The following is a 13800-nucleotide window of genomic DNA, read 5'->3' on the forward strand; positions in this document are numbered from 1 at the left end:
CCTCCGCGCGCGATCTCTTTCTCGCGCTGTCCCCTCCGTACGCTCTCACTCAGTTTTCCCGGGACCCTCCGCGTGCTCTCACTCAGTTTTCCCAGGACCCTTCGCGCCGTATCGCTCCGTCCCTTCGGGAACCTCTGAGCTCTCTCTCGCCCAGTCTCCTCTGGACCCTCCGCGCGCTCTCTCACCCAGTCTTCTCGGGACCCTCCGCGCACTCTCTCGCCCAGTCTTCTCGGGACCCTCCGCGCACTCTCTCGCCCAGTCTCCTCGGGACCCTCCGCGCGCTCTCTCGCTCAGTCTCCTCGGGACCCCCCGCATGCTCTCTCGCCCAGTCCCCTCGGGACCCCCCGCGCGCTCTCTTCGCCCAGTCCCCTCGGGACCCCCCGCGCGCTCTCTTGCCCAGTCCCCTCGGGACCCCCCGCGCGCTCTCTCGCCCAGTCCCCTCGGGACCCCCCGCGCGCTCTCTAGCCCAGTCTCCTCGGGACCCTCCACGCACTCTCTCGCCCAGTCTCCTCGTGACCCTCCACGCGCTCTCTCGCCCAGTCCCCTCGGGACCCCCCGCGCACTCTCTCGCCCAGTGTCCTCGGGACCCCCCGCGCGCTCTCTCGCCCAGTCTCCTCGGGACCCTAAGTGCGCTCTCTCGCCAAGTCTCCTCGGGACCCTCCGCTCGCGCTCTCGCCCAGTCTCCTCGGGACCCTCCGCGCGCTCTCTCGCCCAGTCTCCTCGGGACCCCCGCTCGCTCTCTCGCCCAGTCTCCTCGGGACCCTCCGCGCGCTCTCTCGCCCAGTCTCCTCGGGACCCTCCGCGCGCTCTCTCGCTCAGTCTCCTCGGGACCCCCCGCGGGCTCTCTCGCCCAGTCCCCTCGGGACCCCCCGCGCGCTCTCTCGCCCAGTCCCCTCGGGACCCCCCGCGCGCTCTCTTGCCCAGTCCCCTCGGGACCCCCCGCGCGCTCTCTCGCCCAGTCCCCTCGGGACCCCCCGCGCGCTCTCTCGCCCAGTCCCCTCGGGACCCCCCGCGCGCTCTCTCGCCCAGTCTCCTCGGGACCCTCCACGCACTCTCTCGCCCAGTCTCCTCGAGACCCTCCACGCGCTCTCTTCGCCCAGTCCCCTCGGGACCCCCCGCGCACTCTCTCGCCCAGTGTCCTCGGGACCCCCCGCGTGCTCTCTCGCCCAGTCTCCTCGGGACCCTAAGTGCGCTCTCTCGCCAAGTCTCCTCGGGACCCTCCGCTCGCGCTCTCGCCCAGTCTCCTCGGGACCCTCCGCGCGCTCTCTCGCCCAGTCTCCTCGGGACCCCCGCTCGCTCTCTTGCCCAGTCTCCTCGGGACCCTCCGCGCGCTCTCTCGCCCAGTCTCCTCGGGACCCTCCGCGCGCTCTCTCGCCCAGTCTCCTCGGGACCCTCCGCGCGCTCTCTCGCCCAGTCTCCTCGGGACCCTCCGCGCGCTCTCTCGCCCAGTCTCCTCGGGACCCTCCGCGCGCTCTCTCGCCCAGTCTCCTCGGGACCCTCCGCGCGCTCTCTCGCCCAGTCTCCTCGGGACCCTCCGCGCGCTCTCTCGCCCAGTCTCCTCGGGACCCTCCGCGTGCTCTCTCGCCCAGTCTCCTCGGGACCCTCCGCGCGCTCTCTCGCCCAGTCTCCTCGGGACCCTCCGCGCGCTCTCTCGCCCAGTCTCCTCGGGACCCTCCGCGCGCTCTCTCGCCCAGTCTCCTCGGGACCCTCCGCGCGCTCTCTCGCCCAGTCTCCTCGGGACCCTCCGCGCGCTCTCTCGCCCAGTCTCCTCGGGACCCTCCGCGCGCTCTCTCGCCCAGTCTCCTCGGGACCCTCCGTGCGCTCTCTCGCCCAGTCTCCTCGGGACCCCCCGCGCGCTCTCTCGCCCAGTCTCCTCGGGACCCCCCGCGCGCTCTCTCGCCCAGTCCCCTCGGGACCCCCCGCGCGCTCTCTCGCCCAGTCTCCTCGGGACCCTCCACGCACTCTCTCGCCCAGTCTCCTCGTGACCCTCCACGCGCTCTCTCGCCCAGTCCCCTCGGGACCCCCCGCGCACTCTCTCGCCCAGTGTCCTCGGGACCCCCCGCGCGCTCTCTCGCCCAGTCTCCTCGGGACCCTAAGTGCGCTCTCTCGCCCAGTCTCCTCGAGACCCTCCGCGCACTCTCTCGCTCTGTCCCCTCCGCGCGCTCTCACTCAGTTTTCCCAGGACCCTCCGCGCCCTATCGCTCTGTCCCTTCCTCGGGACCCTACGCGCTCTGTCCCCTCCGCTCTCTCTTGCTCAGTCTCCTCGGGACCCGCCACACTGTCCCCTCCGCACTCTCTCGCTCAGTCTCCTCGGGACCCTCTGCGCTCCCGCTCTGTCCCCTCCGCACTCTCTCACTCAGTCCCCTCGGGAACCTCCGCGTTCCGTCCCCTCGGGAACCTCCGCGCTCCCTTTCCGTCCCCTCGGGAACCTCCGCGCTCCCTTTCCGTCCCCTCGGGAACCTCCCTGCTCCCGTTCCGTCCCTTCGGGAACCTCCCCGCTCCCGTCCCCTCCTCTCGGGACCCCTCCCGCTCCGTCTCCTCGGAGCCCTCCGCGCTCCCATTCTGCCTCCTCAGGGCCCTCCGCGCTCCCGTTCTGTCTCCTTGGGGCCCTCCGCGCTCCCGTTCTGTCTCCTCGGGACCCTCCATGCTCACGTTCTGTCTCCTCGGGACACTCCGCGCTCCCGTTCTGTCTCCTCGGGGCCTTCGCGCTACCGTTCTGTCTCCTCGGGGCCCTCCTCGCTCCCGTTCTGTCTCCTCGGGGCCTTCGCGCTCCCGTTCCGTCTCCTCGGGGCCTTCGCGCTCCCGTTCCGTCTCCTCGGGGCCTTCGCGCTCCCGTTCTGTCTCCTCGGGGCCCACCGCGCTCCCGTTCTGTCTCCTCGGGACCCTCCGTGCTCTCGTTCTGTCTCCTCCGGACTTCTCGCCCTCCTGTTCTGTCTCCTTAGGACCTCCCGCAGTCCCAGTCTGTCACCACACTCTCTCCTTAGGACCCCCACTCTGTCACCCCCACACTCCTTGCTCTTGGCCGGTCACCGTAGGATGAATGTAAGGGCGCGCACCCGGTATGGGCGTGGTTACGAAGCTCGCGCTGACGGCGCTGCTCTGTGATTGGCCCGGAATTGCCAGAGGACGGGAACGCGCGGCGCGGTGTATCCCAGCAGGCAGTGCGCGCGCCCGCTCCGTGACAGACATGGCGGCGGATCCGAGCCTGGAATGGGTCAGCTCTCTGCCCTGGGCGTGGGGCTACGGGATCACCGCGGGCGGCCGAGTCTTCTTCATCAAGTAACGGGGGGACCGGGGGGCTTGTCGCACGTCGCATACATGCCTCCTCCGTGTCACACATCTCTGTTTGCTCTTTCCACAGTGAGGAAGCCAAGAGCACAACCTGGCTGCACCCGGCGACCGGGGAGACCGTGCTGACCGGACACAGGAAGACCCCAGGTGAGTGCTACCCCCTGCCGTCCAGCGGAAGCGAGGGGTACAGCCCACTCGTGTGTGTGTGTGTGTATAATATATATATATATATATATATATATGAGTATGGGCCCCTGGCATACAGCACTGTGTGTGGGGGGGTATATATATATATGGACCCCCTAGTATACAGCACTGTGTGTGTGTGTGTATATGTGTATGTATGGGGCCCTGGTATATAGCACTTTGTGTATGCATATATATGTATGGGCCCCTGGCATATAGCGCCGTGTGTGTGTGTATGCATATATATGTATGGGCCCCTGGCATATAGCGCCGTGTGTGTGTGTATGCATATATATGTATGGGCCCCTGGCATATAGCGCCGTGTGTGTGTGTATGCATATATATGTATGGGCCCCTGGCATACAGCGCCGTGTGTGTGTGTATGCATATATATGTATGGGCCCCTGGCATACAGCGCCGTGTGTGTGTGTATGCATATATATGTATGGGCCCCTGGCATACAGCGCCGTGTGTGTGTGTATGCATATATATGTATGGGCCCCTGGCATACAGCGCCGTGTGTGTGTGTATGCATATATATGTATGGGCCCCTGGCATACAGCGCCGTGTGTGTGTGTGTATGCATATATATGTATGGGCCCCTGGCATACAGCGCCGTGTGTGTGTGTGTATGCATATATATGTATGGGCCCCTGGCATACAGCGCCGTGTGTGTGTGTGTATGCATATATATGTATGGGCCCCTGGCATACAGCGCCGTGTGTGTGTGTGTATGCATATATATGTAGGGGCCCCTGGCATACAGCGCCGTGTGTGTGTGTGTATGCATATATATGTATGGGCCCCTGGCATACAGCGCCGTGTGTGTGTGTGTATGCATATATATGTATGGGCCCCTGGCATACAGCGCCGTGTGTGTGTGTGTATGCATATATATGTATGGGCCCCTGGCATACAGCGCCGTGTGTGTGTGTGTATGCATATATATGTATGGGCCCCTGGCATACAGCGCCGTGTGTGTGTGTGTATGCATATATATGTATGGGCCCCTGGCATACAGCGCCGTGTGTGTGTGTGTATGCATATATATGTATGGGCCCCTGGCATACAGCGCCGTGTGTGTGTATGCATATATATGTATGGGCCCCTGGCATACAGCGCCGTGTGTGTGTGTGTATGCATATATATGTATGGGCCCCTGGCATACAGCGCCGTGTGTGTGTGTGTATGCATATATATGTATGGGCCCCTGGCATACAGCGCCGTGTGTGTGTGTGTATGCATATATATGTATGGGCCCCTGGCATACAGCGCCGTGTGTGTGTGTGTATGCATATATATGTATGGGCCCCTGGCATACAGCGCCGTGTGTGTGTGTGTATGCATATATATGTATGGGCCCCTGGCATACAGCGCCGTGTGTGTGTGTGTATGCATATATATGTATGGGCCCCTGGCATACAGCGCCGTGTGTGTGTGTGTATGCATATATATGTATGGGCCCCTGGCATACAGCGCCGTGTGTGTGTGTGTATGCATATATATGTATGGGCCCCTGGCATACAGCGCCGTGTGTGTGTGTATGCATATATATGTAGGGGCCCCTGGCATACAGCGCCGTGTGTGTGTGTGTATGCATATATATGTATGGGCCCCTGGCATACAGCGCCGTGTGTGTGTGTATGCATATATATGTATGGGCCCCTGGCATACAGCGCCGTGTGTGTGTGTATGCATATATATGTATGGGCCCCTGGCATACAGCGCCGTGTGTGTGTGTATGCATATATATGTATGGGCCCCTGGCATACAGCGCCGTGTGTGTGTGTATGCATATATATGTATGGGCCCCTGGCATACAGCGCCGTGTGTGTGTGTATGCATATATATGTATGGGCCCCTGGCATACAGCGCCGTGTGTGTGTGTATGCATATATATGTATGGGCCCCTGGCATACAGCGCCGTGTGTGTGTGTATGCATATATATGTATGGGCCCCTGGCATACAGCGCCGTGTGTGTGTGTATGCATATATATGTATGGGCCCCTGGCATACAGCGCCGTGTGTGTGTGTGTATGCATATATATGTATGGGCCCCTGGCATACAGCGCCGTGTGTGTGTGTATGCATATGTATGGGCCCCTGGCATACAGCGCCGTGTGTGTGTGTATATATATGTATGGGCCCCTGGCATACAGCGCCGTGTGTGTATGCATATATATGTATGGGCCCCTGGCATACAGCGCCGTGTGTGTATGCATATATATGTATGGGCCCCTGGCATACAGCGCCGTGTGTGTATGCATATATATGTATGGGCCCCTGGCATACAGCGCCGTGTGTGTATGCATATATATATATGTATGGGCCCCTGGCATACAGCGCCGTGTGTGTATGCATATATATATTTGTATGGGCCCCTGGCATACAGCGCCGTGTGTGTATGCATATATATATATGTATGGGCCCCTGGCATACAGCGCCGTGTGTGTATGCATATATATATATGTATGGGCCCCTGGCATACAGCGCCGTGTGTGTATGCATATATATATATGTATGGGCCCCTGGCATACAGCGCCGTGTGTGTATGCATATATATATATGTATGGGCCCCTGGCATACAGCGCCGTGTGTGTATGCATATATATGTATGGGCCCCTGGCATACAGCGCCGTGTGTGTATGCATATATATGTATGGGCCCCTGGCATACAGCGCCGTGTGTGTATGCATATATATGTATGGGCCCCTGGCATACAGCGCCGTGTGTGTATGCATATATATGTATGGGCCCCTGGCATACAGCGCCGTGTGTGTATGCATATATATGTATGGGCCCCTGGCATACAGCGCCGTGTGTGTATGCATATATATGTATGGGCCCCTGGCATACAGCGCCGTGTGTGTATGCATATATATGTATGGGCCCCTGGCATACAGCGCCGTGTGTGTATGCATATATATGTATGGGCCCCTGGCATACAGCGCCGTGTGTGTATGCATATATATGTATGGGCCCCTGGCATACAGCGCCGTGTGTGTATGCATATATATGTATGGGCCCCTGGCATACAGCGCCGTGTGTGTATGCATATATATGTATGGGCCCCTGGCATACAGCGCCGTGTGTGTATGCATATATATGTATGGGCCCCTGGCATACAGCGCCGTGTGTGTATGCATATATATGTATGGGCCCCTGGCATACAGCGCCGTGTGTGTATGCATATATATGTATGGGCCTCTGGCATACAGCGCCGTGTGTGTATGCATATATATGTATGGGCCCCTGGCATACAGCGCCGTGTGTGTATGCATATATATGTATGGGCCCCTGGCATACAGCGCCGTGTGTGTATGCATATATATGTATGGGCCCCTGGCATACAGCGCCGTGTGTGTGTGTATGCATATATATGTATGGGCCCCTGGCATACAGCGCCGTGTGTGTGTGTATGCATATATATGTATGGGCCCCTGGCATACAGCGCCGTGTGTGTATGCATATATATGTATGGGCCCCTGGCATACAGCGCCGTGTGTGTATGCATATATATGTATGGGCCCCTGGCATACAGCGCCGTGTGTGTGTGTATGCATATATATGTATGGGCCCCTGGCATACAGCGCCGTGTGTGTGTATGCATATATATGTATGGGCCCCTGGCATACAGCGCCGTGTGTGTGTGCACATATATGTATGGGCCCCTGGCATACAGCGCCGTGTGTGTGTGCACATATATGTATGGGCCCCTGGCATACAGCGCCGTGTGTGTGTGCACATATATGTATGGGCCCCTGGCATACAGCGCCGTGTGTGTATGCACATATATGTATGGGCCCCTGGCATACAGCGCCGTGTGTGTATGCATATATATGTATGGGCCCCTGGCATACAGCGCCGTGTGTGTATGCATATATATGTATGGGCCCCTGGTATACAGCGCGCTGTGTGTGTGTGTATGCATATATATGTATGGGCCCCTGGTATACAGCGCGCTGTGTGTGTGTGTATGCATATATATGTATGGGCCCCTGGTATACAGCGCGCTGTGTGTGTGTGTATGCATATATATGTATGGGCCCCTGGTATACAGCGCGCTGTGTGTGTGTGTATGCATATATATGTATGGGCCCCTGGTATACAGCGCGCTGTGTGTGTGTGTGTGTGTGTGTGTATATATGTATCGGCCCCTGGTATACAGCGCGCTGTGTGTATGCATATATATGTATCGGCCCCTGGTATACAGCGCGCTGTGTGTATGCATATATATGTATGGGCCCCTGGTATACAGCGCGCTGTGTGTATGCATATATATGTATGGGCCCCTGGTATACAGCGCGCGCTGTGTGTGTATGCATATATATGTATGGGCCCCTGGTATACAGCGCGCGCTGTGTGTGTATGCATATATATGTATGGGCCCCTGGTATACAGCGCGCTGTGTGTGTGTGTATGCATATATATGTATGGACCCCTGGTATACAGCGTGCTGTGTGTATGCATATATCTGTATGGGCCCCTGGTATACAGCGCGCTGTGTGTGTGTGTGTGTGTGTGTGTGTGTGTGTGTGTATGCATGTATATGTATGGGCCCCTGGTATACAGCGCGCTGTGTGTGTGTATGCATGTATATGTATGGGCCCCTGGTATACAGCGCGCTGTGTGTGTGTGTATGCATATATATGTCTGGGCCCCTGGTATACAGCGCGCTGTGTGTGTGTGTATGCATATATATGTCTGGGCCCCTGGTATACAGCGCGCTGTGTGTGTGTATGCATATATATGTATGGGCCCCTGGTATACAGCGCGCTGTGTGTATGCATATATATGTATGGGCCCCTGGTATACAGCGCGCTGTGTGTGTGTGTATGCATGCATATATATGTATGGGCCCCTGGTATACAGCGCGCTGTGTGTATGCATATATATGTATGGGCCCCTGGTATACAGCGCGCTGTGTGTGTGTATGCATATATATGTATGGGCCCCTGGTATACAGCGCGCGCTGTGTGTGTATGCATATATATGTATGGGCCCCTGGTATACAGCGCGCTGTGTGTGTGTGTATGCATATATATGTATGGGCCCCTGGTATACAGCGCGCTGTGTGTATGCATATATATGTATGGGCCCCTGGTATACAGCGCGCTGTGTGTGTGTATGCATGTATATGTATCGGCCCCTGGTATACAGCGCGCTGTGTGTGTGTGTATGCATATATATGTATGGGCCCCTGGTATACAGCGCGCTGTGTGTGTGTGTATGCATATATATGTATGGGCCCCTGGTATACAGCGCGCTGTGTGTGTGTGTATGCATATATATGTATGGGCCCCTGGTATACAGCGCGCTGTGTGTGTGTATGCATATATATGTATGGGCCCCTGGTATACAGCGCGCTGTGTGTGTGTGTATGCATATATATGTATGGGCCCCTGGTATACAGCGCGCTGTGTGTATGCATATATATGTATGGGCCCCTGGTATACAGCGCGCTGTGTGTATGCATATATATGCATGGGCCCCTGGTATACAGCGCGCTGTGTGTATGCATATATATGCATGGGCCCCTGGTATACAGCGCGCTGTGTGTATGCATATATATGTATGGGCCCCTGGCATACAGTGCTGTGTGTATACATATATATGTATGGGCCCCTGGCATACAGCGCTGTGTGTGTGTGTATGCATATATATGTATGGGCCCCTGGCATACAGCGCTGTGTGTGTGTATGCATATATATGTATGGGCCCCTGGCATACAGCGCTGTGTGTGTGTGTGTGTGTGTGTGTGTGTATGCATATATATGTATGGGCCCCTGGCATACAGCGCTGTGTGTGTGTGTGTATGCATATATGTGTATGAGCCCCTGGCATACAGCGCTGTGTGTGTGTATGCATATATGTGTATGGGCCCCTGGCATACAGCGCTGTGTGTGTGTATGCATATATATGTATGGGCCCCTGGCATACAGCGCTGTGTGTGTGTATGCATATATATGTATGGGCCCCTGGCATACAGCGCTGTGTGTGTGTATGCATATATATGTATGGGCCCCTGGCATACAGCGCTGTGTGTGTGTATGCATATATATGTATGGGCCCCTGGCATACAGCGCTGTGTGTGTGTATGCATATATATGTATGGGCCCCTGGCATACAGCGCTGTGTGTGTGTATGCATATATATGTATGGGCCCCTGGCATACAGCGCTGTGTGTATGCACATATATGTATGGGCCCCTGGCATACAGCGCTGTGTGTATGCATATATATGTATGGGCCCCTGGCATACAGCGGTGTGTGTGTGTGTGTGTGTGTGTGTGTGTGTGTGTGTGTATGCATATATATGTATGGGCCCCTGGCATATATATGTATGGGCCCCTGGCATACAGCGCTGTGTGTGTGTATGCATATATATGTATGGGCCCCTGGTATACAGCGCTGTGTGTATGCATATATATGTATGGGCCCCTGGCGTACAACGCTGTGTGTGTGTGCATATATATGTATGGGCCCCTGGCGTACAACGCTGTGTGTGTATGCATATATATGTATGGGCCCCTGGCGTACAACGCTGTGTGTGTATGCATATATATGTATGGGCCCCTGGCGTACAACGCTGTGTGTGTGTGGATGCATATATATATGGGCCCCTGGCATACAGCGCTGTGTGTGTGTGTATGCATATATATGTATGGGCCCCTGGCATACAGCACTGTGTGTGTGTGTGTATGCATATATATGTATGGGCCCCTGGCATACAGCGCTGTGTGTATGCATATATATGTATGGGCCCCTGGCATACAGCGCTGTGTGTGTGTATGCATATATATGTATGGGCCCCTGGCATACAGCGCTGTGTGTGTGTATGCATATATATGTATGGGCCCCTGGCATACAGCGCTGTGTGTGTGTATGCATATATATGTATGGGCCCCTGGCATACAGCGCTGTGTGTGTGTATGCATATATATGTATGGGCCCCTGGCATACAGCGCTGTGTGTGTGTATGCATATATATGTATGGGCCCCTGGCATACAGCGCTGTGTGTGTGTATGCATATATATGTATGGGCCCCTGGCATACAGCGCTGTGTGTGTGCATATATATGTATGGGCCCCTGGCATACAGCGCTGTGTGTGTGCATATATATGTATGGGCCCCTGGCATACAGCGCTGTGTGTGTATGCATATTTATGTATGTATGGGCCCCTGGTATACAGCACTGTTTGTATATATGTATGGGCCCTGGTATATACAGCATTGTGTGTGTATGTGTGTGTATATAGATAGATATACGCGCACACACACCACCACCACCCCCCCCCCTGCCGCTGGGGCGCGCTGCGGTCGGGGCCCCTGATGTAGTTGATGACTGCAGTGATGTGAATGGTAGTTTTGGTACGTGTGGCCCCCGGTGTCTGTACTGTAATGGTCTGTGGGATGTTCTGCAGCAGCCGTCTGGCTGCACTTTTGCCCGAGGAGGTAGGAGTTGACGTCCCCTTGCCAATGTGAGCATTGATGTGTCTGCCACGGTGTGGGCATGAGCTGTCTGTGTACACTGGCACCGTCTGCTAGCACCGGCCGCTCAGATCTGTTTGTTGGGGCTGCAGATGGCCGTCTCTATAAATACTGGAGTTGCCAGCGCTGAAGGAGCGGCAAATGTGTGATACTGTGACTGGTGCACAGTGTGGCGGCACAGACCACCGATCCTTGTTATCAGCACCCACTCGCCTCGGTGTTGGTGGCGCTGGGGACTTTGCACTGATACCCGCTCTGCTTGGTTTGTCTTAGAGTCTCCGCTCTTTTCTTGCAGACTTGCCTACCGGCTGGGAGGAGGCGTACACATTCGAAGGTGCCCGCTATTACATCAAGTAAGTGCTTCCCCGTACTCACGTGGGACCAGCGTTGCTGTATTGAAAGGGCCGAGAGCTATGCAGCTTCATTCTAGAAGCTGTTCTGAGACTGTATGGGCTCGGTGATCGTTGTCCGTTCCTTGTGGGGGGTGGAAGCAGTGCTGACCACCGTGTCACCGCTGCTCCTTTATGATGGTGGGCAGCGGGATCAGCTCCAATTACATTTATTCTTGAACTTCACTCGTATCTGTGCATCTCGGTCAGGCTAGTTTTACAGCCCTATTCATTGACAGCAAACAGCAGTCTGTTTAGAACTGAAGCTGGATGCCTATTAGTTGCACCGCATTAGGTGGCTGTTACACAGGCGTTGGGGTCAGTTTTGGGGGTCTCCATCTGTCTGCTCCGTTTTTACCACATTGATTTCCGTTACATTTCTTTTTTTGGCCAGGAAAGTAGCGCAGCCTGCAGTGTGATTTCCGAAACACGGAAACCCTGAACTGACCCTAATGCAGGTGTGGCAGCCACCTTACACGGTGATGAGTCCTAGAGACCGGCGGCCTTGCAGTACGTTAGTGGCTTGCTGCGTGGTGTCCTGCCATGTCTCTGGGTGATAATAAGAAGCTCAGGTGGCGACAGGCGCTACGCTAGAACTAGTCTTATTGCCTTGAGCAAAGAGGATGATGATGATGTGGATGTGCTATAGCCAGCGCCTCCTCCTGGACCACAGGCAAAGTCCCTGACGACCCGGCCTGCAGGCGGGCCGCCCCGCGCGCGCGCCCGCCCCGGGCCTGCAGGCGGGCCGCCCCGCGCGCGCGCCCGCCCCGGGCCTGCAGGCGGGCCGCCCCGCGCGCGCGCCGGGCCTGCAGGCGAAGACATTCTCCCCCCCCCTATCTTTTGGAGTGTGGGCGAAGACATTCTCCCCCCCCCCCTATCTTTTGGAGTGTGGGCGAAGACATTCTCCCCCCCCCCTATCTTTTGGAGTGTGGGCGAAGACATTCTCCCCCCCCCCCCCTATCTTTTGGAGTGTGGGCGAAGACATTCTCCCCCCCCCCCTATCTTTTGGAGTGTGGGCGAAGACATTCTCCCCCCCCCCCCCCCCTATCTTTTGGAGTGTGGGCGAAGACATTCTCCCCCCCCATATCTTTTGGAGTGTGGGCGAAGACATTCTCCCCCCCCCCCCCCCCATATCTTTTGGAGTGTGGGCGAAGACATCCCCCCCCCCATATCTTTTGGAGTGTGGGCGAAGACATCCCCCCCCCCCCCCCCATATCTACTGGAGTGTGGGCGAAGACATCCCCCCCCCCCCCATATCTACTGGAGTGTGGGCGAAGACATCCCCCCCCCCCCCCCATATCTACTGGAGTGTGGGCGAGACATCCCCCCCCCATATCTACTGGAGTGTCGGCGAACGAAGACATTCCCCCCCCCCCCATATCTACTGGAGTGTGGGCGAAGACATTCCCCCCCCATATCTACTGGAGTGTGGGCGAAGACATTCCCCCCCCATATCTACTGGAGTGTGGGCGAAGACATTCCCCCCCCCCATATCTACTGGAGTGTGGGCGAAGACATTCCCCCCCCATATCTACTGGAGTGTGGGCGAAGACATTCCCCCCCCATATCTACTGGAGTGTGGGCGAAGACATTCCCCCCCCATATCTACTGGAGTGTGGGCGAAGACATTCCCCCCCCATATCTACTGGAGTGTGGGCGAAGACATTCCCCCCCCATATCTACTGGAGTGTGGGCGAAGACATTCCCCCCCCATATCTACTGGAGTGTGGGCGAAGACATTCCCCCCCCATATCTACTGGAGTGTGGGCGAAGACATTCCCCCCCCCATATCTACTGGAGTGTGGGCGAAGACATTCCCCCCCCCATATCTACTGGAGTGTGGGCGAAGACATTCCCCCCCCATATCTACTGGAGTGTGGGCGAAGACATTCCCCCCCCCATATCTACTGGAGTGTGGGCGAAGACATTCCCCCCCCCATATCTACTGGAGTGTGGGCGAAGACATTCCCCCCCCCATATCTACTGGAGTGTGGGCGAAGACATTCCCCCCCCCATATCTACTGGAGTGTGGGCGAAGACATTCCCCCCCCATATCTAAAGGAGTGTGGGCGAAGACATTCCCCCCCCATATCTAAAGGAGTGTGGGCGAAGACATTCCCCCCCCATATCTAAAGGAGTGTGGGCGAAGACATTCCCCCCCCATATCTAAAGGAGTGTGGGCGAAGACATTCCCCCCCCATATCTAAAGGAGTGTGGGCGAAGACATTCCCCCCCCATATCTAAAGGAGTGTGGGCGAAGACATTCCCCCCCCATATCTAAAGGAGTGTGGGCGAAGACATTCCCCCCCCATATCTAAAGGAGTGTGGGCGAAGACATTCCCCCCCCATATCTAAAGGAGTGTGGGCGAAGACATCCCCCCCCCATATCTAAAGGAGTGTGGGCGAAGACATCCCCCCCCATATCTACTGGAGTGTGGGCGA

The 13800-nt window shown here is 56.8% G+C and overlaps 1 protein-coding gene across 1 annotated transcript in view; it reads left to right on the plus strand.

Annotated features, from left to right (window-relative positions):
* The first annotated feature begins 3148 nt into the window (after nt 1–3148).
* Nucleotides 3149–13800, plus strand: part of PLEKHA5 (pleckstrin homology domain containing A5) — a 45402-nt gene continuing 34750 nt past the window's right edge. Inside the window, exons 1-4 of the mRNA XM_066589246.1 lie at nt 3149–3279; nt 3362–3438; nt 11265–11322; nt 11753–11756. Coding sequence (XP_066445343.1) covers nt 3188–3279; nt 3362–3438; nt 11265–11322; nt 11753–11756 — 231 coding nt within the window. The 5' untranslated portion in view covers nt 3149–3187. The remainder of the gene's footprint in view (nt 3280–3361; nt 3439–11264; nt 11323–11752; nt 11757–13800) is intronic.

Source organism: Eleutherodactylus coqui, chromosome 2, assembly GCF_035609145.1.
Source record: "Eleutherodactylus coqui strain aEleCoq1 chromosome 2, aEleCoq1.hap1, whole genome shotgun sequence".
Taxonomy (NCBI): domain Eukaryota; kingdom Metazoa; phylum Chordata; class Amphibia; order Anura; family Eleutherodactylidae; genus Eleutherodactylus; species Eleutherodactylus coqui.